General features: G+C 26.5%; 2 protein-coding genes and 2 non-coding genes across 5 annotated transcripts; 2 read left to right on the top strand and 2 right to left on the bottom strand.

Annotated features, from left to right (window-relative positions):
• Positions 1–16: 16 nt before the first annotated feature.
• Positions 17–138, bottom strand: LOC126552956 (U5 spliceosomal RNA). Its single transcript, XR_007606417.1, has one exon. It is a non-coding gene; the product is annotated as a U5 spliceosomal RNA (small nuclear RNA).
• Positions 139–2525: 2387 nt separating this feature from the next.
• On the top strand, positions 2526–2648 carry LOC114126556 (U5 spliceosomal RNA). The gene has a single exon (XR_003592604.1). It is a non-coding gene; the product is annotated as a U5 spliceosomal RNA (small nuclear RNA).
• A 3982-nt stretch (positions 2649–6630) lies between these two features.
• Positions 6631–9782, bottom strand: LOC114126507 (uncharacterized). 2 transcript variants are annotated; one of them, XM_027990463.2, is made up of 7 exons: positions 9178–9778; positions 8343–8955; positions 8150–8259; positions 7739–8018; positions 7536–7683; positions 7330–7463; positions 6631–7192 (listed from the first exon to the last, which is right to left on the bottom strand). In XM_027990463.2, exons 1-7 carry the CDS (start codon positions 9514–9516, stop codon positions 6909–6911), a joined length of 1908 nt encoding a protein of 635 aa, XP_027846264.1. In that variant the 5' UTR covers positions 9517–9778; the 3' UTR covers positions 6631–6908. The 2 variants fall into 2 exon arrangements, 1 of the variants encoding a protein (XP_027846264.1); XR_007606272.1 differs by having other exon boundaries at positions 7046–7192; positions 7558–7683; positions 9178–9782.
• A 3277-nt stretch (positions 9783–13059) lies between these two features.
• LOC114126513 (major facilitator superfamily domain-containing protein 1-like) lies at positions 13060–21109 on the top strand. The gene is made up of 11 exons (XM_027990477.2): positions 13060–13476; positions 15194–15353; positions 15423–15573; positions 15998–16123; positions 16804–17015; positions 17086–17296; positions 17651–17864; positions 17933–18030; positions 18441–18553; positions 19242–19341; positions 19415–21109. Exons 2-11 carry the CDS (start codon positions 15218–15220, stop codon positions 19470–19472), a joined length of 1419 nt encoding a protein of 472 aa, XP_027846278.1. The 5' UTR covers positions 13060–13476; positions 15194–15217; the 3' UTR covers positions 19473–21109.
• The last annotated feature ends 3422 nt before the right edge of the window (positions 21110–24531 follow it).

Raw genomic sequence — 24531 nt, 5'->3', positions numbered from 1 at the left:
TGTTTTTATTAAAAGAAGCCCGACCAGATGATCAGGCAATTAAAAAATTAATTTCTAGACTCCTTTGAGTGCTCCCCTCCACGGAAATCTTTAGTAAAAGGCGAAAGATTTTTTCGATTTGAAAGGGAACCGGAGTTGCTGTTACACTGGCGTTCGGTTCCTTATATGCAATCGGCTCTGTATCGGTGCCGTGCAGTAGACTGCTTTTCACAACACGTCGTTTTCCCGGTTATGGGCCAAAATCTGTCGAGTCGGTGATCGTCCGGACCGCGACTGGTGAAAACTTTTGGCATCGTCACGACGGCCGACAGTGAAAATCGGTGACAGCGATTCGCCCAAAATGCCCGGAGATCGCGTCAAAAATGCATTGGCAAACGACCGTGCTCGCAAACGCCATCTGTCGACTGTCCGACAAAGTACCGAAACATCGATCGACGTAGTGTTCGTACTGTTCGTAGTGATCCCAAACGAATCGTTCCGGAAACCTTCTAATACATCCGTTGCGGATTTTTCAATTAATCGAGATTGACGTAACAATAATAAGACTGTACGAGCGAATACGATTTAATATTATTGTTCACGTAGGAAGATATTATTATGTAACGATTATCTATATCGAAACATACGGGCAACGACGTAAGAATATGGCAAACGGGTTTTTGATGTCTAAAAGTGATGGCGCCGCAGACGGAAACCGATGTGGTTTCCGAGCGATATGCTCGATGTTGTGATCACTTACTGGCTGGCTTTCAAACGATAATGTGTACGTCTCGGTGATAAATTGTTTGCTTATACATTTCATTGTTTCACTTGAATGATTATTTCGACTAATTTTCGAGTCTTTGAGCATTCACTCACATATTATTACATAGTCGATTTCTCTCTATTTAGTCGATTTACCGCACGATTACGTGTATTATTGAAAAATATGGTCGTATGCTATATTGCTATAGTCAGTCTTGTGGACCACCAAAATTTTGGAATTCTTAAACGTCAATACTGTCTACACGCCATAATAATGTCATATTAGTGCCGCACACTGTAACGGCGGCGGTGGCAATAGAACTCGATGCATGCCAACAATTTGAAAAATATTAGACAAATAGAAGTCAAGATAATGCAACCGTGCACAATTTTATTTATCGCCACCTCCAGCAGTGAGTAAGTGCGTTCTACCTACACAAGAGTAGTAAACGTATTCGTGGATCGCGCTCAACTATATAAAATAATATAATGTGTACAATGTACTGTTTGTTAGAATTATATTAAATGTACAACTAGTGATCCTAGTGGTGAATATCTATTACAACTCGTATTTTCGTCGTGTTAATTTTACTGATCGAAAGAACAACAAGATTATGTACAGATATTGGATCGGAATCGTATTTTTCTCAAATCGTTTCTGCTAGTCGTACTACATGGCATTAGTTAGTACCTAATTAAATTCATTGAAAAAAACGTGAAGAAAAAATAGAACGATAATTGAGTGGCGTCGGCTATCTAAATCGAACAAATAAGCAGCGACTGTCGAATGTTTTTTTACCATCGCCAAATAGGTGTCATCACCTATCAGTTATATAAGTAGACGGTTTAATTTTTAATAAGATTTATTAGGGTACTACACTAAAATTCATGGAAATATTTAGTGTTATTTATTATCATTGAAATTGCCTAACTACAGTGAAACCTTTATTTAACACCTCACAATAGTGAACACATATTCCCCAGCAAAAATATGTGTACATAATAGAGGTTTTTCTAAATAGTGCACATGGACACTAAAATTCGGTACCAAAATTAAAAATAAACTCTAATAAATGGATATAATATAATATGTCTTATGTACCTATATATATACTATTAAAAAATACTGTACTAAATATTTATCTTTTATTGGTAGGTATACATTTTGTTTTGTATTTTTTATCTTAAAGGTTTTCCTATTCGATAAATCAAAAATGGTTTGGTTTTCGGTCACATCAATTGTGTGCTAAAAATTGTGTTGAACACGGGTCTATATACATACATTATTAGCTCGTATGTTTCGATATAGATAATCGTTACATAATAATATCTTCCTATGTGAACAATAATATTAAATCGTATTCGCTCGTACAGTCTTATTATTGTTACGTCAATCTCGATTAATTGAAAAATCCGCAACGGATGTATTAGAAGGTTTCCGGAACGATTCGTTTGGGATCACTACGAACAGTACGAACACTACGTCAGTCGATGTTTCGGTACTTTGTCGGAAAGTCGACAGATGGCGTTTGCGAGCACGGTCGTTTGCCAATGCATTTTTGACGCGATCTCCGGGCATTTTGGGCGAATCGCTGCCACCGATTTTCACTGTCGGCCGTCGTGACGATGCCAAAAGTTTTCACCAGTCGCGGTCCGGACGATCACCGACTCGACAGATTTTGGCCCATAACCGGGAAAACGACGTGTTGTGAAAAGCAGTCTACTGCATGGCACCGATACAGAGCCGATCGCATATAAGGAATCGAACGCCAGTGTAACAGCAACTCCGGCTCCCTTTCAAATCGAAAAAATCTTTCGCCTTTTACTAAAGATTTCCGTGGAGGGGAGCACTCATAGGAGTCTAGAAATTAATTTTTTTAATTGCCTGATCATCTGGTCGGGCTTCTTTTAACAAAAACATTCATAAAAACTTAATATAAAAAAATTTAATATGTACTAGTTGATTTATTAATTTGTATACTTTATTTTACTAATTCAATTATTTATTAATTTCTGACGTCACCCTCGTCACTAGAAGTGCTAATTCTTATTGAATCGATGCTTGTCCGTAACATTTTAAAATTATAGTTTCCCGTTTGACTCTTCTATATGTAAGTATTTCATATCGAACTTCATAAATAATAAATAATTAATAATTAATTTTTTTATTCGTAAATTATCTACTGAATCGATTGATACCTAGTGAATGACAAGGTATCAGAAAAACTATACACACGATCCTTTTATAGGAAAAAATTGTCTACATCTTAAGTTAAGAAAATAACTAAATATTCGCGCAAACGTTTTAATGAAAAATTATATAGAAATGTGATTCAAAATTTTAGCCGCTTGTCACATTGTCCCGCGCATATAATATTATCAATGATAATATTCAAATTATATTCTTACAGAGCAATGTTTCACAATCACCAGAAAAAGAATGCACTTTCCTACAAATTCACAACCCTAATTATCATTATAACACATACATCCCGTAAAATTCCCGTTATATTATTCTGTGCTCGCATCGATCTCCAGTAGATTTTCGTTTACGTAGCTCGAGGCCTTGGTATAATATAATAGGTGGGAGAACACACACGACGATTGTCGCGGTTACGTCTTGTTTTCGATTTCGTTCTCGTCGAGTTTCTCCTCGTCTTGATTGACGCGACTACGTCTATACTATATGGTTTTGGTTAGCTTATGAGATAGTTTGTTTATTTTATTTGTCTCGTGTTTGTGTCAGTGGGGTTTCTCAAAAAAAGATATTTAAGGCCTTACTTACCTATTATCTCACGAAATTAATTTCAGTAACTCTAGCGTGATAAGAAATCACTCTATCTCTATAGACTATAGTCATTTAATTTCAGTCAACAATCGATGTATAATATTAGTTTAGGTTGAATTAATATAGCTTTGATATTTTTTGATTTTTTTAAAATTATGTTTTCTGATACTTAGATACTATCATCAGCTTATACATAATAATAATTTCAATAATATACATTTGAATTTATTGCTTTAATATCCAGTTGTATTATATTATAAATTATACATATACTGCAGTGTAGAATATTTAATATTGTATAATTGCATTTAAATATATTAATTTCATAAAAATATTATTGATATAGTACTTAATATATAATATTATAATATATATATATGTAAAAGAAAAATCTCTTAAAATGTGAGAAACATTTTCTTGGTGCATAAAATAATTTAAAAAAAATTAACATTAAGATGAATCAATTATCTAAGATTAATGCAAATTCTGAGCATTTTTCAATCAAAATTTAACCGATCGTAAACTTATTTTTAAATTTGAGTTTAAAAATTAATTATGTCGTTATTCCTGAAGTACTTTTTTTTAAATAAAAATTTCAATTCAAAAATAAAAAAATAATTAATATAAAATATGAAAAAAGTTGAATACATTTTTTATTTGTTTTTATTTATTAAAAAAAAGTCCTTATAAAATGTAATTTAATATTTTTGCTTAGAACTAAAACACTATTTTTCTAATTATTATACTACAATTAGATAAAATAACAAAAATTAATTTTCTTAATCATTAGTAAATATAAAATCTATTGAAATACGTTTCTTTAATAAATAAAAAAATTAAAACAATACAGATGTAGATAAAGTATACAAATACTGACATTGAACACCTTATTTTTAACAATAGTGCCTTAAATTGTTATCCCTTGCAGCTATCCAACCTTAAACACATAGATTATAAAAATAATCATCATACTATGCATCAGAGTTTCAACTATATATTTATATTTATATTTTATTATTTTTAAAAGCGATTCTATGTTCACTATTTTTAAGGAGTCAATATAGGCAATTTTTAAAAAAGATGACACCGACGTACAAGTGTACAACTACTGCTGTATTGCCGTCACAGCCGTCGACGAAAATACATAAATATTATAAGAAACCTCATCGATGGCGGAGCAGTAACAAAGGTATTAGTGGTAATAATCATTGTTTGTGTGTACAACTATTATACACGGCAGGAGACAACGTACGTTGCTTTGTTACTATACGGAATATAGAACGCCGATAACTATGGATAGGTAACAGGTATTGCTATAATTTCAATCGTTTTAAAATTTTTGTAATTTAGATTCTGAGTGAAACGAGGGATGTATTAGTTTTACAATGATGTTTATTTCTTTTTTATTTTGGAAACACTTTTTTCCTCCTATACTTGCTCAAAAGTATCAAGTGTAACATCTTTTCTGAAAGGTAATGTTATTGAGGTGGCATTTTAGAAAGGTCATTTTTCGAATTTCGAAAAGGTACTCGAAATAAAAACGGTTATATGAGAAAAAAACATACGATTTCACGATCTTATAATATTAAATAATTACGAACGACGTTTTTTACCAGAATATTGCAAAATATAAATATAATGCTATCCACCGAGCTTTACTCAGGATCGTTTTTGTTTGTAATGGCATACTGTTGCTCACAGATAAAAATTAAATAACCTCATGTATCCCACCTTCCCGACTTCTCACTTAAACCAGTTACTGCGCTCATACTCGGTTACAGCACTTAAGCTTTTTTCCATTCATATTTACATCAAATATATAATATAATGTATACATTTTCGTTTTTAAAAAAATAAGCTAATTGGTTGGATAGAATTGCAGATATCCTTATCGTAAGAAATCGTTTTACGGTTAATAATATAAAAGATATTTTTTTTTGTTTCAATCATTAGTTTGATTCTTTTATTAACAGCATGAATGTAACAACGAAAATTATAAAACATAAAAATAATTTTTCGTAAATTTTTAAATAATTTGGTGTATTGAAGGGATTACCAATAGAAATAATTATTAAATAAAAATAATAAATATAAATTAATTATAAAAATTTCAAAGAAAAATGTATTTTGGTTCTTTATAAATTATCAATATATTTATTAATTAGTATCTATAAATAATTAAAACGACGAAAAAATAAAAAATAATGTATAAAAAAAAGTAGAAATATGTCTACGAAAAAACAAACAAAATTAAATTATAAAAGGAAAATACTTATATTTAATTTACAGATAATTTTAAAATGTTATGTTTTTCAATCGGTCATCGGCTGGATTTGAAATCGAAATTAAGATATTAATTTCAATTTTAATTATCGATATTAGTTTTTCAGATTAAAATTTAAAACTGTAATTAATTTTATAATTTTTACATCGTTGCATAATATCTATTTTATTATTTTCTGAATTTTAAGATTCTTTAAGTTTCTTTTTTTAAAAAACACTTTTACGAATTTTTACAATTTTAATTTTGATTTCTATCTATGAATTATGATATATATTATATACACACACATTATAGTTGTTCATGCATTCTATAGAAAACAAAACATTAGTTATTACTTATAAGTTTATTATTTTATATTTGATTACCTATACCGATAAACATAATTAGACCTGATAGTTATTGTTGAATTTTAAATTTTAGTTATTTTTTTTCAAGCTATAAATCGATTTGTTTCTATTTACAAATTATAAAATAGTTATTATTTTAAAACAAATTATAGATTTTAATTTTGTTTCAATTTTATAATAAATTATAAATATAATTTAAAAATTGTCGATGTATATATTATTACATAAGATTTCTTAGAAGATTTTCAACGATTTTCTTCAATATTTAAAATCAATTATGATATTAATTTCAAGCTCTGTTTTTAGGATAGTAAAAATGTTTTCATTTTGAACTTTGATGGTGGATTCTAATATGCAATTGGATCTAATTGATAATTTGGAGGGAGGGGGATCAAACGTAAAAACCTCAAAATAACTATTAAAAAAATAACAAAACAAAAAATAAAAAATCAAGAAAAAACGGAAAGTTTAACTATAAAACTAATAATCGTATTATATTTAGTTTAAAAAATATAAAGCAGAATATTTTTGGAATATTTTGATACATTAAAAATGAATATAAAATATGTATTGGTAAATTAGTAATAAGTATTTAAAGGTTATAAATGAGCGGAGTAGAGTGGGTTTAGAGAAACACCGCAAAATGTTAGTTCACTATAGTACTACACTCCGTTCATCTAAATATTTAACACTTATAACTAATAAACTACTTGTACACCATTTTAATTGATTAAAATACTCTGAATCACATCCACTTTGATTCTACCGTAGGGCTCTTGAATTGGTCTGCATTTTCGAATCTACAACTGTTTATAATCGTTTCGTACGTTGCAAACGCTATCCCATTAACGGGAAAAGCCCGTAAGCAGAGTAACCAAAAACCTCGTGAAAAACTTATCAAGCCGCCTTTATTGTAAGTTTGTTTTGCACAGTCCCATGCACCTTTGTACAACGGATTCGCGAGATCGTCTGTGATGATTTTTGATTTGATCACGTCAAACGGTAACACCAAAATCCAACTTAGTACACCTAAATTAAAATCATACGAAATGGATTAAATATATTACATTTCTTTCATAGTTCAGATTCAATAAATTAAATATTTCTGTTACTCGTTAATATTATAATATGATTTATTCAAATGGTACCTAATTGTTGTTGCTTACCTGCTACGCCACCAGACATAATTTGCACATATTTTGGCATTGACTCTACTTTGGTTTCAGAATGTGATAATTTCATTAACATGCTACATACATGTTCATATGATAGCACATAAATTCCCATACTAGGAACATCTCTAAAAAAATATGATAGGTATAACTAAAAAACTATATTATTTTTTATTTTACTCTTATATCATTAAATAAACCTAATAAACAATAATGTTCCACCTCGATACAGTGAACGTATACCGTTGATCTTATTAAGTTCGATCATTAATTTATATGCACTAGTCGTTTTTAATGGCTCAGTTTTTTTTGAACTTTCCCCGTTTTCTTGCTTAAAAGTTGAAACATCTAAAACCAATTTATTTGTATGTATCATATAAACGAATAGTATTAGAATTTGTACTCCTTGCTTGTAACAATGTTTTGATAACTTCAATTGGTGTGTTTATCAACGCATAAGAAAAACCGGCAAAACAACCCGAAATAAATACGTCCAAATGCCAATATTTGTGTAGATTGTCATTATCATAGCAAAATCTTACATCAATATTTTTATTTGTTTTACTGTCGTCGCGTTGTATTTGGATTAATCTCATCACGTTACCATAAGTTCCAAAAAATACCGAATTTGCAACGCCTACACTTAAGATCGGAAACATCATTCCTCTAAAATATCCTTTCAACTGTTTAATATACAACATATTTAATATCAGTTTTAAAATAATAGTTTTTTTTTTTTAAGTTTCAAACTGCTTAAAAACTAAATTTTATTTAGTTTTATTATCAATATTTTAATTAACTTATTTTTATTTGCCTTATCTTGATTGTAAATATCTCTAATTGTTTTTTTTACATTATCATTAGTCACTTGTTGTACTACTTTTACTGTGTCTATTGGATGTCCCACTAATGTAGAAACTATACCTGAGAATTAAAACGTGTATTTTAAATAAATTATAAGTACGTAATTTTTGTTCGATTATCTAGAACTACATATTATAACAAACCAGCTATCCATCCAGATACAAAATCACAAACGGAAAAAAACTTTTCGTGGGAAACACTTGCTAGTGAATTTGGAACTTCTGATAAAAAATGTCGGTAAAATGGTTTTGAAAACTCCACGGTGAGCAGCAAAACTCCGGTGACCGGTATAGTTTTTACCATTGTTGGTAATAGACCAGAGTACAATCCTCGTGAACCACTACTTAGAATTTCTTTTCGAATCATTTGAAATTCATTCTCTTTTACTGCCATCTGCACACGGGATTTTATTACATCTATTGGGTAAATTACCAACGACGTGCATATCCCGGCTATAGATCCCGCCATCATTGTGGCTACAGCATCACAGTTTTCCTTTCGTTTACCTTCTGGTTTTAGCAGTTCGCGAGCTCGTTCGTATGCACCGAAGAATAATGTACAACCTATAAACTCTCTGACTATTGTACATCCCAGTCCACGATATAGACCTTTAAATCCTTCAGATTTCCAGATTTTTTTAAAAACTTGACCTGTTGTTTGATCTGGCAATTTATCATTACTTATAACGTCATTGCTTATTCCTTGCATACGTATTTTTATCAATTCGGTTGGGCAAAGTACTGAAGCTGAAAAAAACTGAAAAATATAAATACATTTCGGAATTATAAATAATATTTATTGAAAATTGAAACTACTACTATAGAGTAATCTATAATGTGTATGAATGTCATTAAATTATATAGATATTATATACGATGTACGATATACCTAGCTGTAAAATATTATTATGAATATCAATTAGGTAACCATTTTTTCAATAAACTCCATTTGCCATATTTAATACTTTAATACACTTACTGACGCTAAACTTCCCGCCGCTGCATTTTCTATGTAATTCAAATCAGTCGTATCGCCTGCCCCGACCGATTTAGCCACTATTTTCTGACACTGGCCGTAAGTGCCAAACATAACCGCCTCATCAGCACCATTCGAAATGAGTGCCGGCACTATACCCGCGTACAGACCAAACAAACTTTGTTGTCGGATGGTATTTGATAAACACGAAAACATGCCACCATACATCTTGGGAAACAATTGCATTTTCACCTTGACTGTATCCAGCGGTTGGCCCACGAATACGGACGCAAATCCGCCGGTAACACCGGCCAGCACATCTACCATTAGTGTGTTATCCATTGCAAATTACTTTACTTGTTATATGTATTTGCTATAAAGTATTAATTGTACCATGTACCGTCAGTTTTCTGTAAATCATGTGTGTGCATATAAAATTATGAGCGTTCTTCACTACACTCACGGCGGAGTTTGTGATATGAATAAATCTATAATAGGTATCATAATTCCGTGGTTGCCTGGTTCCGATATGTCTTAGCAACAGTTATTGCAATTGCGAATGAATATTTTTACAAATACATAAAAAACGTCATTATTAATTGTATATTACCTACTTTATTCATATTGTTTCCAGAGTATTATAGTTGTGGAGAGAGCTAAGTAAAAAAATAAATAAATAAATAATAATAATAATTGCATAACGGTGTGTGTATAGGTAGTACCTATATAATATATATATATTATATATATATATATATATATATATATATATATATTATATTATTATATTATATTATATATATATATACATATATATTAGGGTGGCCCTTAAAAATAGATGTTTACATTTTTTTGACGGCACCATCCCATTTTTTGTTAATGCCTAAAAAGATAACACTTGCAAAATTTGAAATCAATCATTCAATTTTAGCCGTGCCCCCAGGCACTTGAAATTGAGTAGTTTTGTCATTTTTTACAGAAAAGTCTATAATATAGTGTGTTATAACTTTTTATTTTAACTAAAAAATATTAAACAATAAATATCGTGTAAGAAATTATATGAGGATCTCAAAAATGTCATTTTATACATTATTACATTGTTTATTACTGATATAATTACAATTTTAAGTAAAAAATATGAAAATCTCATAAAATCCGACTTAATGGTATTTTTTCGTTTTTTTATTTATACCAGTCGAACGGTTCAAAATACAATAAAATTACATATATACAAAATTATTTGAAATTAAATTTTCTAAAAAATATGTTTTAAATAGTTTGAGTTTGATAATATGTTACATACTTGTAGCTAAAAACATATAATATATTATAATTAAAATAGAAATATACAAGTCTAATATTTATTATTAAGTACACATTTTTATATTTTATATAGAGTAATTATTTTTTAGTCAATTTTTTCCTACTATTCAATTTAATATAAGTAATTTATGTAATAAATAGTTTAATTTTTTAAAGTAATTGCATTAATGTAGATTTTTTGCAATCGGGAAACTTTTTCCTGTAGTCACTAACAATTTGTAAAACAAACTGTTTTTGCTGTTCATTGATTGTCAATAACTTATTGTAATCCTCCATCAATTTAATACCCCGCTCTGCCGTATCATTTACTATTCGTAACTTGGTTACAATATTTAATGCATTTTTATAACTATGAATGTTATGCCAAGTCGTTGGATCATTTTCAAGAAAACTTTCATCCAAATTAAATAGTTTGAAAAAATCTCGGGTCTCACTGTTTACGAAATTATCTACGTATTTAATTTTTTATAAACTCGTCCATATCACAGTTGTTCAGTTTTAAACGTTTCGTACTTTCATTTGAGCTGTTGTTACTATCTAATCTTGTCAACATTTTTCTTTTCATCTCAGTATTTATATTTTTATTAAAAAATGCCAATCCCATGGCTTGTGGGCTCAAGTACCATAAATGGTTAATAAATTTCGAGACAGCTATCTTTGATATTTTTGCATCTATTGCTTGGTAGTTGTATAACTTTTTCAAAAAAACCAAGTCGTTATAAGATGCAGCAGTTGCGGAAGTTGCCTCGAACCATGCTTCGATGTAGGTATATAATTATTAAAAACACACATACATGGTGAAGTGCAGTTTTTTCTTTGGTACTTAGCTTAAATTCATTTCTAACTAAATAAATTTTTATACAATAAATTGCCTTAGCCATCCACCTTGCATGATGAATGGCACCAGGTACATTGAAAAACGTAGGAGTTTTTGGTTTTTCACCAAGAAAAATTAATGTCAATTCTAGTAATTCTTTATAAACGTTTCTAGGTTGAGCATGATACACTGTATAGTGTATACTGTAGGTATACCTATCGATTATCGAAGTAAGAGTTGTCAATTTAAACTGTGTAAAATAGGTACAGATAAATTTGTTATACAACATAAGACATAACTAATTTTCTACTACATTAATTAACTCCTAGTAAACTCCAAAACATTAGAAATATTGTGTATTTGGGTATAAGTATTGTTGTTAACTTTAAATCTAACTAGTCTCCAATTTGTCATTCAATTACACCACTTCTAAACTCTTCAAATCAAGACCTGTGTGAAAAAAATAGACCATATTAAAAGTTTAACAGTATATGCACGGTTACAGCTGTACTTTTAGGTGGGGTAGTTACTTTGAGTAAATATCGAGAGTTCATAAATTTTACTGGCTAATGGCAATGAGACAACATTTTAAAACATATTGTAGACCATCAAGAACTGTTTTATGAATTGTAGAATAAAATTGTTTTTTATTTAGTTTAAGTTCAGTGTTAGTATTTATTTTTATTAATAATATTTATCTGTCATTATCATTATCAGTTCATCATAATAGTATATACTTGTCATCGAGATAAATATTTTATATTACTTTAAAATTCTGACACAATATTGTTGATTTTAGAATGAAATATGAAATTCGTGGCGCTTGTGGCTTACAGTCATTTCTGTAATTGTAGCGAACATGTAATATGATTTGTTCCTTGATTTAATTTTTATATTTTTCATACTTAAATATTCTTTATTTTTGAAACATTCAGAAACATACCTATAATTAATTGGCAATTTCATCGATTTTATTAAATTAAAATTCAATGGTTTTTTGTTACAAGTTTCATACATATTTCGTATAAAGCTGAAAGCAATATTACTCTTTTGTTATATTAGCAGTACATTTATTAAAATCAAAAAGATGTCTACTTATCAAATTCTTATAAATAGCTTGAGATTTTGAAACTCTGACTTATCATGGCAAATGTCAAATGATAATTTGAGTAGGTAATATTTCTATCAATCTATCATTTTACCTTTGAACAACCAATGTCGAAAACATTTGTAATTTAATCACACATAAAAATATAGATAGCTTTATAATGGTTTTTATAACCCAATAAAACATACTTATGAGGAACCTTGAATTCCATTTTCATACCTTATATATGAATTTAAAAATAATTTTACAAGCATTGCAAGCGTTTGTGATTTCGACGATATTGGATACAGTTAGAGTTAGGTAGTGAAATTACTTGCGATTCGCTTATTTTATACAATAAATAGTCTTATATGGCTCATATAATATATTATGTAATTTATGTTTCACACAACATACGATTGACATTCGAATTTCCAATGGTACGATGAACAAAAAAAATAAAAAGTTATCACAAAAATCACATAACATTACTGAGATTGTAACGTTTTACACTTCCCCTATGGAGCAAACAGTGCAGCACAACCTGTTACCGTAGAATAGATTATTGGTCTCACACACTCACAACGAGCCACAGCCCACAGCTGATCGCCATATGCTATCAAAGAAGACCTTCACTGATAGTGCTTTATGTGATACGAAATAAGCACGAGCAATGAGCATAATAAATAAATAGTAATAACATTATTATTATACATACGGTCGTGTCGTGTTCGTGTTTTCTTTATGTCCCCTATGGTGTTGTAAACATTCACACTGATAGAGAATGGTACAACAAAGGCCTTTTATTTATTAGTTTATAACTCCCCCGTTGTCGCGTCGTTGCGTAGTGCGTACATAAGTGCATTATATTATCGTAATTGGACGTTCATTATTTCATTATTTTTTGCTGAGTAGTGGAGTACTGTACATCACCCCCCACATGACATAACACAATATTTGATCATTCTGTGCGCACAGGAAACGGCCGAGACATCTTTGACGTTGTTTTTTAATCAATACATTTTAATATTATGGTCGATTGGATGGTCTAAAATACAAATCGCAACAAAAAAAGGTTAGTCGATTTACTTTGTGTGGAATGTTAATGCTTATGCCTGTCAACACTCAACAGTCTGTGAGATAGCTCTTTTACAATGTATTTGACATAAGTGTTGTTAAAATTCTAGTGTATAAATCGAGTGTTTATTAACTTAATTAATAGTAGGTTAAAGATCAATAAATGTTGACCATATCTATTTAAATAATATAATTATTACTAGATGTTGATAAAAAAAAAAAATTAACGATAAGCATAAGTTTTTGTTTTTGTTATAATTTATGATGGTTTTTATGTAAATTAAAAAAAGGTGAGTTATAACTGAGTATATTTTACCTATTACATAAAAAGTGTTTATTATTTGGATGTTACCTTGTGTACCAAGTACATTTTTTGAAAAGTAAGATACCTTCAGGCTTTTCTTGCATAAATTTACTGTTCCAAATGTAAAAATGTAGTCAAAAGCATTATTTTGCAATCTTTTATATTTCCAAAATTACCATTTAATTGTTAAATATCTATACTCTGTTTTTGGTGATAAAACATAGATTGTGTGTATTTCCACTCAACACTGGTATCGAAACAGATTTCACTATCACAAGATGCACAGAAAACCTGATTTTTTCAAGCCATAGTGTTCTCTTGCTGGATAGATTATAAAAGTTTAAAAGTATATTTACAAGAATTCTGTATTTAAGAAAATAATATGTTAAACATAAATTGATTTTCTTAAATCTAAATTAAATTGATTAATAATTAAATTTTTACTACCTCAACTAACACGTTTACTGCGTATAGATGTCATGAGGATCATTTAGCAATGTACTTAATGCTGTTTGACGTCCAATATATACTTAAAGTAAATAGTTTATAATTTCTTACACGTCATTAAACATATGTTTTAAAATAAACTAGTAGTAGTACACTGTTTGGACATAAACTATATAAGAGCAATTTTTTATGTTATTTTTAGAAAAGTGACATACACATTGGGTGTAAACTGCAAAAAGACTACAATAAACATGTTAAATATGTATTCCGGTACTTCATTAGAGATAATGAAATATTGTCAACCTAACAATATTTGTACTACTAAAATATTGAAACTAATAATTAATTATATAATAGACATTTTAAAAATAAAATGAATATTTTTTTTTTGTAAAAAACTGATCATATTAGTATTCCTATTGAAACATCTCAAAAAGATGTGATGCTCATATATGTTGCAAACATATCTGTTATAACACAGAGAATTTATGTTTGCTACAATATATTTTGTGTTGTTAGAAATAATATTACAGTAAATTGATGGATTATAAAATTTAAAGATGAACATATTATTAGTGTTAAATTGTCAGTTTCTTTTGTTAATTTTTTAACTATAAAGTGAGTCTTAAGTTTGTAAAGTATTAAAATTTAAAAGTGCTCATAATTTAATTTAAAATAAAAATAAAAAAACACAGATAATATTATTAGCTATAAATTTGATATTTGGTTTATTTGTTGTAATATTTTTCTAATGACATGAGATGTATTCTGCTGAATGCAAACATGCATTTTTAAGATAAAGATAACACATTATGTCAGAATTCAGAGACTATATTAAATAGTACTAAGGTAGTTTTTTAAAGTTTTTATTATTCATAAATATATACTATGTACATTAATTATTAGTTGATACAATTTATTTTAGAAATATATTTATTTTATACATTTACTTTAAAATTTCCAGTTTCTTAGTTTTGACAATTCAAAAATGGAGGAAAATCATCCAGGCTCGTCATCTATTGTAAGAGACAATCATGAAGACGATTGCAAAGTAACATGGACACATCCAAGTCATATTTTTCAACGACTTATAGCATTATTTTTGATGTGCCTAATTGGATTTGGTAAATATTTATTTAGTTGTATTTATAGAAAGTATGAAACATGTGAAAAATAATATTTATGATTTTTAGGTTCATATTTTTGTTTTGATAATCCTGGAGCATTACAAGATGATTTTATTCAAGATATGAATCTAACAACTTCTCAATTTGTCTATCTGTATTCGTGGTATTCATGGCCAAATGTTGTAATGTGCTTTATTGGCGGATTTTTAATTGACAGGTTTTAAGTTATTTATTCTATAATATGCTGGATATTGATTCATTTGTAACCAATAAAGTTGCTTTTGAGACTTAAATCATAATGACATTAATTTTTTTTTCAAATATGTATAAATTTAAAGAATAGATTATTTTTTTCATGTTTAATTAATATTTATTTAATATGTGCATTTAATTTTTATATGCATCTTATATATATATATATAATAAAACTTATTTATGGGATAAGCTATAAATTAAAATTTAATTAAATTAAATTAGCATAAGATTTATCTGCATATATTCTAATTGCAAGAGCATATTTTAAGGTTATAAACTTGTTTATTTCAGTATATTTTAATTGTATTTATTTAATATGAATTTGCCACATGGTAAATTAACTTAAAGAAAATAGTTTAATCTTTTCTTTTTTTAAATTTTTCTAGTGTTTTTGGGATACGTTTAGGTACCATAATCTATGCATTGTTGGTTGTTCTTGGCCAAATAGTATTTGCTGCTGGAGCATATTTAAATGCCCTCTGGATTATGATAATTGGCCGTCTGATATTTGGGTAATTGTATTTTAGTATTGTATTATAATAGTTAGATTATATCATTTAAATAACTAGTCTTTTTAACAAAAAAAAAGAAATTTAATACATTAAACAACTAAGTATACTGAATTGATACCAATAAAATCTGTCGAATATGCATAAATTAAATTATTATTTGTATTTCAAAATAATTAATCTATCTGTTAAAAAGTTAAATTTAGTAGAACATAATCATTTAATTTGGAATTTATTTTTACATAAAACATTATAGATATTTTAACATGCTATGAAAAACATGGATGAAATGAATAATTTATATTTTAATGTTAAATTTTAGGTCAAGGTAAATGATTTATTGACTATAAATGTATGAAATTTAATTATTTTGGAATGATAAACTAAAAAACTGATTAACTCAATTTTTTTGAATTTTTCCATGTTCAATCTTAAATAAAAATGTAGACTATGTTTTATACTTATTTCTAATTAATATTTAAGCTATGTAGTCATATAAAACGAATATTAATAAATGTATGGAGTAAGGTTCTTTATCATATTATACAAAAGTATATAGCCTTTATTAATTTTTATATATTTATTATAAAAGTAAAAAAATAGAAATGTATTATGTATTAAAATTTGAGTTTTGAAGTAAATACTTGAAAATAATAAAAACTATAAATTTATTTTTAACACAGTATTGGTGGAGAATCATTGGCTGTTGCTCAAAACAACTATGCTGTACTGTGGTTTAAAGGAAAAGAACTGAATATGGTGTTTGGATTTCAAATAAGTTTTGCTAGAGTTGGTTCAACGGTGAATTTTATAGTTATGGAACCATTATATCGATATGTGAAAAAGCAAATAAATATCCCTAACTATCAAAGTTTATCAATTGTTTTGTTAGTTGGTATGTATTTAATAAAATTCATAATTTTATTGAAATATATTAATTTATTTTTTATAATAATTTATATCAGCAAGTTTGACCTGTGTTTTATCATTGCTAAGTGCCTTATTACTTGCTTGGCAAGATAAAAGAGCCGAAAAACTACTTCATCGGAAAACCCCTGAAGCTACTGAAGTTGTAAAAATGTCTGATGTGCGATACTTTCCAAAAGTTTTTTGGATAGTTACATTCATTATTGTCTTCTATTACACATCAATTTTTCCGTTTGTTGCATTAGGAAAGTAAGAAAATTATATATTTTATTTATTCACAATAGTGTTATAATTTATATAATAGTAAAAAGTTAAATCATTGATATTTGGTTATTAATCTCAATATGTTATTTCTATGGTTTGAAATAATTTTACAACTTTATTTTCATTTATCACATTTTAAAAATTATTTCTGAATCAATATTGTCAAATTTCCTAGTATGCTTTTAAATAAACTACTTCTTAAAATTATTTAACTTTTAAGTTTTGGTCTTATATTGTGTAACAAAAGAAATATCTTTTATTTTAAGTAAATTATTAAATTATTAAATTTTTCAATAATTGTTGTAATTGAATACTTCACTGTAAATTTTTATATTTCAGAGTATTCTTTGAAAAAAAGTATAACTTTTCACCAGATTCAGCCAATTTGATTAATGGGATTATTTACATAATATCATCAATCTGCGCACCAGGACTTGGTTTAGTTATAGATAAAACTGGAAGAAATCTATTTTGGGTATTTATATCAATTCTTGGTACCTTGATTTCGCATATGTTCTTGGCATTTACATTTGTGAACCCTTATATTGCCATGGTAAAACAATTTAACTTACATTTTAAACATCAATGTATAACCATAATAATATTTAAAAAAAATTATAGTTCACAATGGGATTATCTTACTCAATGTTGGCAAGTGCATTATGGCCTCTGATTGCTATGGTTATTCCTGAACATCAAATGGGAACAGCATATGGCATGTAAGTGTTTTGTGTATTTTAATGTAATACTTATACTAGTTTATTATCTTTATGTTATTTATTTATCTAGACACAATAAGGGGGACAATCATGAAATAAAAATATATGTGTTTGAATCAAACATTGTGTTGTAAAATCATTGTAAATTGTTAATAATATATGGATAGTGGATAATAATTAATATTTTTTTGCTATTTATTTAAAGATGTTAATTTAAATGTAAACTTAAAGCTAACTCTAATATATTGTGTGAATCAATAGAATAGTTGAGAAAACAAACACAACATTTTTATGTTTCAATCTTATTATCTTTTTATGTATTGAAAAAAATTTCTATTTTAGACGACGATAAAAAATTTAACTGTATTTTGATTTCCTATTTAATAAAATTTTATTTTTATTATATTTAGAGCACAGTCTGTTGAAAATCTTGGTCTTGCTGTCGTTGCTTTATTAAGTGGTATAATAGTTGATTCAGATGGTTACTATATGGTGGAATTATTCTTCTGTCTTTTATTATCAGGTAAATATTATATTTTATTAGCCTAATGAAGTTTTATTGTAAAATATATATTTTTAACAATTATGTATTATTATTACTATTTAGTTTTACATAACTAAGAAATAAATAATTAGGTATACCTATTTCTTTTATCTTAAATCAGGCGCGGATCAAGAGCCATGCCCCCCCCCCTGTTGACTCTGGTATACACTGTATGTATATCTGCATTGTTTTACTGATTGCATTTTTAGTGAAATTTTATTCCCCCTATAAATATGTTCAGGATCTGTGCCTGTCTTAAATTTTCACTAATCCAGTAGAGTTAATAAGTAACTGAAATTTATGAGCCTTCAATTCTTTAATTATTAAAATTTAGGATACATTTTTAATAATTAATTTTAAATTTTTATAAAATTTATAAATCTTATCTTCTATTGTTTGAAAGAAAGTAAAACAAATAATTTAATTTAATCCCCGTATAAAATTTAATAATACGGACTTTGATTAATTATTAGTTTTTTCCATTCATTTTGGTTGTATAATTTATCCATTGAACTTGTTATTTTAAATAATAATGTAATCCTTATTACTATTATAAATATTTGTGTTACCTAATTTAAATAAAATATTTTTTACATTGCTTGATTGTCTAATTTATCTATTGAATAATAAAAACTATAAATTTATTTTATAATTTAATTATTTTTAGCTGCTTTATTGCTGACAGCTATTTTGTGGACCTGTGACTCTATGAATAAAGGAATTTTAAATATGAGTATTAAACAAAGAAATCAACTTGAATCAAACAAGTAATGAGCCATTTTTTTTTTACTAAAAATTAATTTTATAATTTTTAATTTTTAATAAACTTCTTTTTTTTAGACCACCTTGTCCGGAAAAACAAAATCTTTTACAAAATAATGACATTACTGAAGACTAAATATTAACCTTTACTTTTAAGTTACTTTTTTATAAGGAAGAAATTAATCTTTGAACAATATACTATCCTTAAATAAATAAATCGCAACTTATACGGATTTATTAATATCATATATATATAATAATAAATATATTTATAAACCATATTATATTAAATTTACTTAAACATTGTAAGCAAATTGCACATGCAAAAACAAATTTAAGCAGTATGAGTTTTTTTTTTAACATAGAAGACTTATTATTTTAAAATATTTATGATTTTATTTTATATTGTTTTAATTACATTGAAATGTATTTTATTTCTTAAATATTTAACTGTGAATTATAATTTATTATTAAAAAAATAGCCGTGTCTGTCAAACTGATGCTAGCATAATAGTATTGAATGTGGTATTAAACCTGAAGTTTTTAAATGACTTACTCTGGCTTTTCACATAGATTATTTTTATCAATGAGCATACATTTTTCTGTCAATGATTGATTCAAATATTTCTTCTTTTTTATTTTAGTTTTTATATTATTATATTTAATATACCTATTATAAAATATTATTTTATAAATTATAACATCAGTAATACAATTTTAAATAATTGTTTGATTACAACTTTATGTTTCTAAATTTCTTATTTTAACATAAAAATAATATATTAAAACTAAAACTACACATTTTAACTATTAATAACATATTTTTAATTTTGGAAAAATAGTTAACTGACTTATTATTGAGCACTAATTATAATAGTTTTAAAAAAAAAACAAATGAACTTCAAACGTTGAGATGAAAGAATTTATATTATTTTCTTGCTCTCCCCTACTCTAACTTAAAAGATTCAGAATTCTGTGTTATTGAACAAAACTAAAAAGAGAAAGATTAATAAATAATTATTTTGATATAATAAGTCTGATGTTAAAAACTTCATCTGTACAACATAATCAAAACAATATATTTCATAATATTGTTACCTATTTACTATATAACTTTTTCATAAAAATAACATAATCAAATTTGAGTTTTTTGTTTACTAAAATTATTATAATTTGATTAAATAAGTTTTACGCTTTAGATTGTTATCATTTTTATACAAATATTTTGTAATCAAAAGTCTGTAAAACATTTATTTATAAGGAAACTAAATGTGCAAAGTACCTAATAATTATATTATTATGTTTCAAATACTAGCACATAATTTTCATAGACTAATTGAATATGTGTTACTTGTAATCATTAGGGAACATATTATTATTTTCTCTTGTATTATTGTCATTCCTTTTTTATATGTTACGTATTATTGTGTTAATAATATTATGCGATTAGTTTTAATTATGTTACTTATGTGTTATACATGTTTAACTATATCATAATACATAGGTAAGTAGTGATATTATTTAAATTACTACCTATGATACTATATATTATATTTAATGTTTGTGGTATAGATTTCCATAGTGGTACTTAATTGATTTTCTCATTAAATAAGTCGACAGTTTGCTTAAATTGAATTAAAAATGTAATCTAAGTTATAAGATTACTATTAAAATATACTTTATTGATGTAAAGACTCTTGATTGGTCGACTATAAAAACTTATTTTACCTGCAAAATTATTCATAAAATAAAGACATTTTAAAACTAATACAATTTAATGTTCTTTTTTGTATAATATGTTTTAATTTTGTTCTTATACTAGACATTAGAATATAATTCAATTACAAAATTATCATCATCTATTACTAGGTCTAAGAAAAGTTATACATATCAGTATTTGATGTGGCAATCAAGGTAATTTATTAAAAACAAACTGCAAGCTATGTACACCAATATAATTTAATGTTTGATTACCTACTGATTAATATACTAGGTATAGTTATACGCAAGACACAACAGTTTCTAGTGTTTCTACCATGTAACTATTCAGTACCTTGTACCTATTCATTACCACAAAAATATAGGTATTAACCGTCTGAATTAATAAGTAGTGATTCGTTTGACAAAGACACTTCCTTTGATGTCCACGGAATTCTGTTTCAAATTCAATCACAAGACTATGGTAGCAGTGTTCGTGTTCTTTGAATTGCTGAAAACGAATCTTAGTGTACCGTCTGTTATTCATGAATCGCTAAGTAACTCTGCCCGTAATTTATTATGATGATGATAATAATCCTTTGTACGACTATTGACTAACAATGATAAATAATTTGTCAATTAAGTTTACATTAGAACGTCTGTATTATACCTACTAAATACACACAAACACACATATATAAATACATAATATACATTATATATATTTGATTAAAGTAGGTGTAATCTATGTTGGTTTTTAGTTTTTATGTATATGATATTTTTGTAAATTTAAATAATTAATAATAAGTTATTAATTAAGTATAAAATAGTGTAATCCAAATTGGCAAAAATGAATTTTATTATGAGACACAAATTGTGATTACAATTAAATATATAAATACATAAATAGATAAATAAGATATATAAATATATAATGAAGTATGCAATAAGTAAATGTAAAATTTAACTATATCGCAATATTCATTAATTCTTGACAATTCTTTTAACACTACTTACACCTACGACATCTTGTAAAGCTGGTTAGGTAATTCTCAACGTTAAAAAGACTGAGCAAATACCTTTAGAATTAAATGACAAATTACAAACTTGATAGTTTAGCTACCATTAATTAAGTATTAATAAAATGGCATAAAATCAATTAAATATTTTTAATGTTGAGTTAAGTTTATTGTAAATAACAAATCAAATTTCCAACCGTCACATGCTGAAGTAATTCTAATATTAAATTATGTATGATCCATAAATCATAATTAATCACGTAATTTAATATTTTGTTAATAATCAACTCCTGTTTTTCTTGGACTATACTACAAAAAGTACAGCCGTATAGATATAGCTGAGTACTTATGGATATCATGCTGCTTAGAGTACTACATTAATTGGATTTAAAAATGTATTTAACTAGGTATAACACATTGATAATCGATAGTAGGCAACTATAATATTGAAGAGGTTATTATATTAATTTGTTGTATAATTTTTAAATAAATGAATAAATACTTACGTTAGACGGTTTTATGCGTATTTAGGATACTTACCTACACATTTTGTTTTATATATATTTTTTAATTAAGTTTTTTGTTTTGAGACGTATTTTTATCGATCATTGGGTTATGGTTAAATCAATAATGAACACTGTACATACTATATTTTGTTCTCCAAGGTCACACAAATAGAAATAGAAGTATCACTAAATTAATTACATCCAATTTAAGTCTATTGTTGATGTAAATAAATATATGTATCGTTTCAATCTATGTTATAGGCTTAGGCCATGTGCCAAAAAAAAAAAAAAAAACAACTTAACACTTGTAAACAAATCACTAATAACTTGTAGTATAAATAATAGTTATTAATTATTACACTGTTTGTTTTATTCACAAACTACAAAATTCGGTAAAGCCGTAATGGTACCTACGTTTTAACAGTTATTATAAGTAAATCTATTTACCTAATTAATAATCTGTAACTAGATCAAAATTTATATGAAAAAAGTACTAACAAAAATTACAATATTTACCATTTAAATATTAAATTAAATTACATTATTTATTTATTTTTACTTAATAAAATGAGAGTGAAAACTAATAGTTTAATTTTTAAGTAATTATATCAAGTGACAAGTTTAAAGGTTAATATTTGTTTGTGAACTATAATAAAATAACTAAAATCATTATTTTTTTTGATAAATATCCGATTATGTAAAAATTTAATTTTCAAGTTTTCGGTATTAAAGTTCAAAAAAATAAGAATTTTTTACTTGAGTAAAAAATCATTTCTAATGTAAATGATTTTGAAGAATTTTGTAAAAAAAAAAAAAAAATGTGGTTATGTATTTTTAGTATTTCTAAACTAGTCAAATAAAATCAAAAAAGAAAAAGTTAATACAAAAATTGGTAAAAATTAACTAGTTATTTATATTATGGCTGTGAAGATGGCCAACCAACTTTAACCTAAATTAATCTAACCTATACCAATATTTAGCAAAGAATTAGCAAGAATTAGCAAGTAAGGTTTTAAAATTTGCATTTACAAGTTATTATTTTTAAGTATGGCACAAAAAAAAAGGTGGGCCAACTTCACGTAACCCACCTTTTTTCACCCACACTTTCAAAAGTGGTATCTTTCGATTTCTCATAATTAGCAAGTAATTGCAAGTTCAAAAAAAAAAATTTTCAAGTTCACCTGTGGTTTTTAATTTGGTAAGCTCTTTTTTTTATCAAATTTTTTAAGACTCCTAAAAAAATGTTATATATTTTGTAATATTCTCAGGTATTTTCATTAAATTTATAATAATGGTTGGTCAAAAATATTACCACCTATTATGCTAAAATATTTAAGTATTTCATTATTTTCAAACAATAATGAAAATAAATATTTTTTAAAAGTAGATTCAATGTTGCTGTTTAATAAGTTTCTATGCTTATTATCGTTTTTAGTGTGTGTAAGTAAAATGAAAAAATAAAAAAATAACACCTGAAATAACAATTTTTTTTTTTGTCTACTGTGAATATACTTGCTTATAATATGTATATTTTTGAATTTATCTTTATATAAAATTATTTTTTTCTTAAGCAATAACTTTTTTTAATGTATAGAGTACATTTATTATTTTTTTTACATTAATTTAGTTACTTGGTATATTATATAAATTTACTATGAATGATGAAAGCAAAATGGTTTAAAAAATTATGAATGTAAAAATTGTTTTCATTACATATTATATTAGTTATATAACATCGTAGCGCCGCTGTTCAACTTGAGAACCAATGACTAACCGCCAGTATATGGCACGGACTATAATATGTATAGGTACATACTTCCATAGGATTAGTATTGTCTCTTATGTATTTTCTTACGGGTACTTCTTTTCATCAGCGGCAAATCGTATAAATTCAATTAGTTCAAATATATCGTTCATGTTTACTTGTTTGTAATTAAAACAATTAAAAAGAAAATGATGACAGCAGAAAAAA

This window comes from Aphis gossypii, chromosome X, assembly GCF_020184175.1.
Source record: "Aphis gossypii isolate Hap1 chromosome X, ASM2018417v2, whole genome shotgun sequence".
NCBI classification, from domain to species: Eukaryota; Metazoa; Arthropoda; class Insecta; order Hemiptera; family Aphididae; genus Aphis; species Aphis gossypii.
Note: the sequence above shows the minus strand (reverse complement) of the source record. Positions and strands in the feature narration are given on the sequence as shown.

Bases quoted from the DNA above. Each gene is read 5' to 3' on its own strand.
- LOC114126507 (XM_027990463.2), bottom strand. From the start codon at position 9,516: ATGGATAACACACTAATGGTAGATGTGCTGGCCGGTGTTACCGGCGGA. The intron at 7,464-7,535 runs GTTTATTTAATG...ATATTTTTTTAG, and splicing joins GGAACATTATTGTTTATTAG to AGATGTTCCTAGTATGGGAA. The intron at 7,193-7,329 runs GTAAGCAACAAC...ATTTTAATTTAG, and splicing joins TATGTCTGGTGGCGTAGCAG to GTGTACTAAGTTGGATTTTG.
- LOC114126513 (XM_027990477.2), top strand. From the start codon at position 15,218: ATGGAGGAAAATCATCCAGGCTCGTCATCTATTGTAAGAGACAATCAT. The intron at 18,031-18,440 runs GTAAGTGTTTTG...TATTATATTTAG, and splicing joins ATGGGAACAGCATATGGCAT to AGCACAGTCTGTTGAAAATC. The intron at 19,342-19,414 runs GTAATGAGCCAT...TCTTTTTTTTAG, and splicing joins AATCAACTTGAATCAAACAA to ACCACCTTGTCCGGAAAAAC.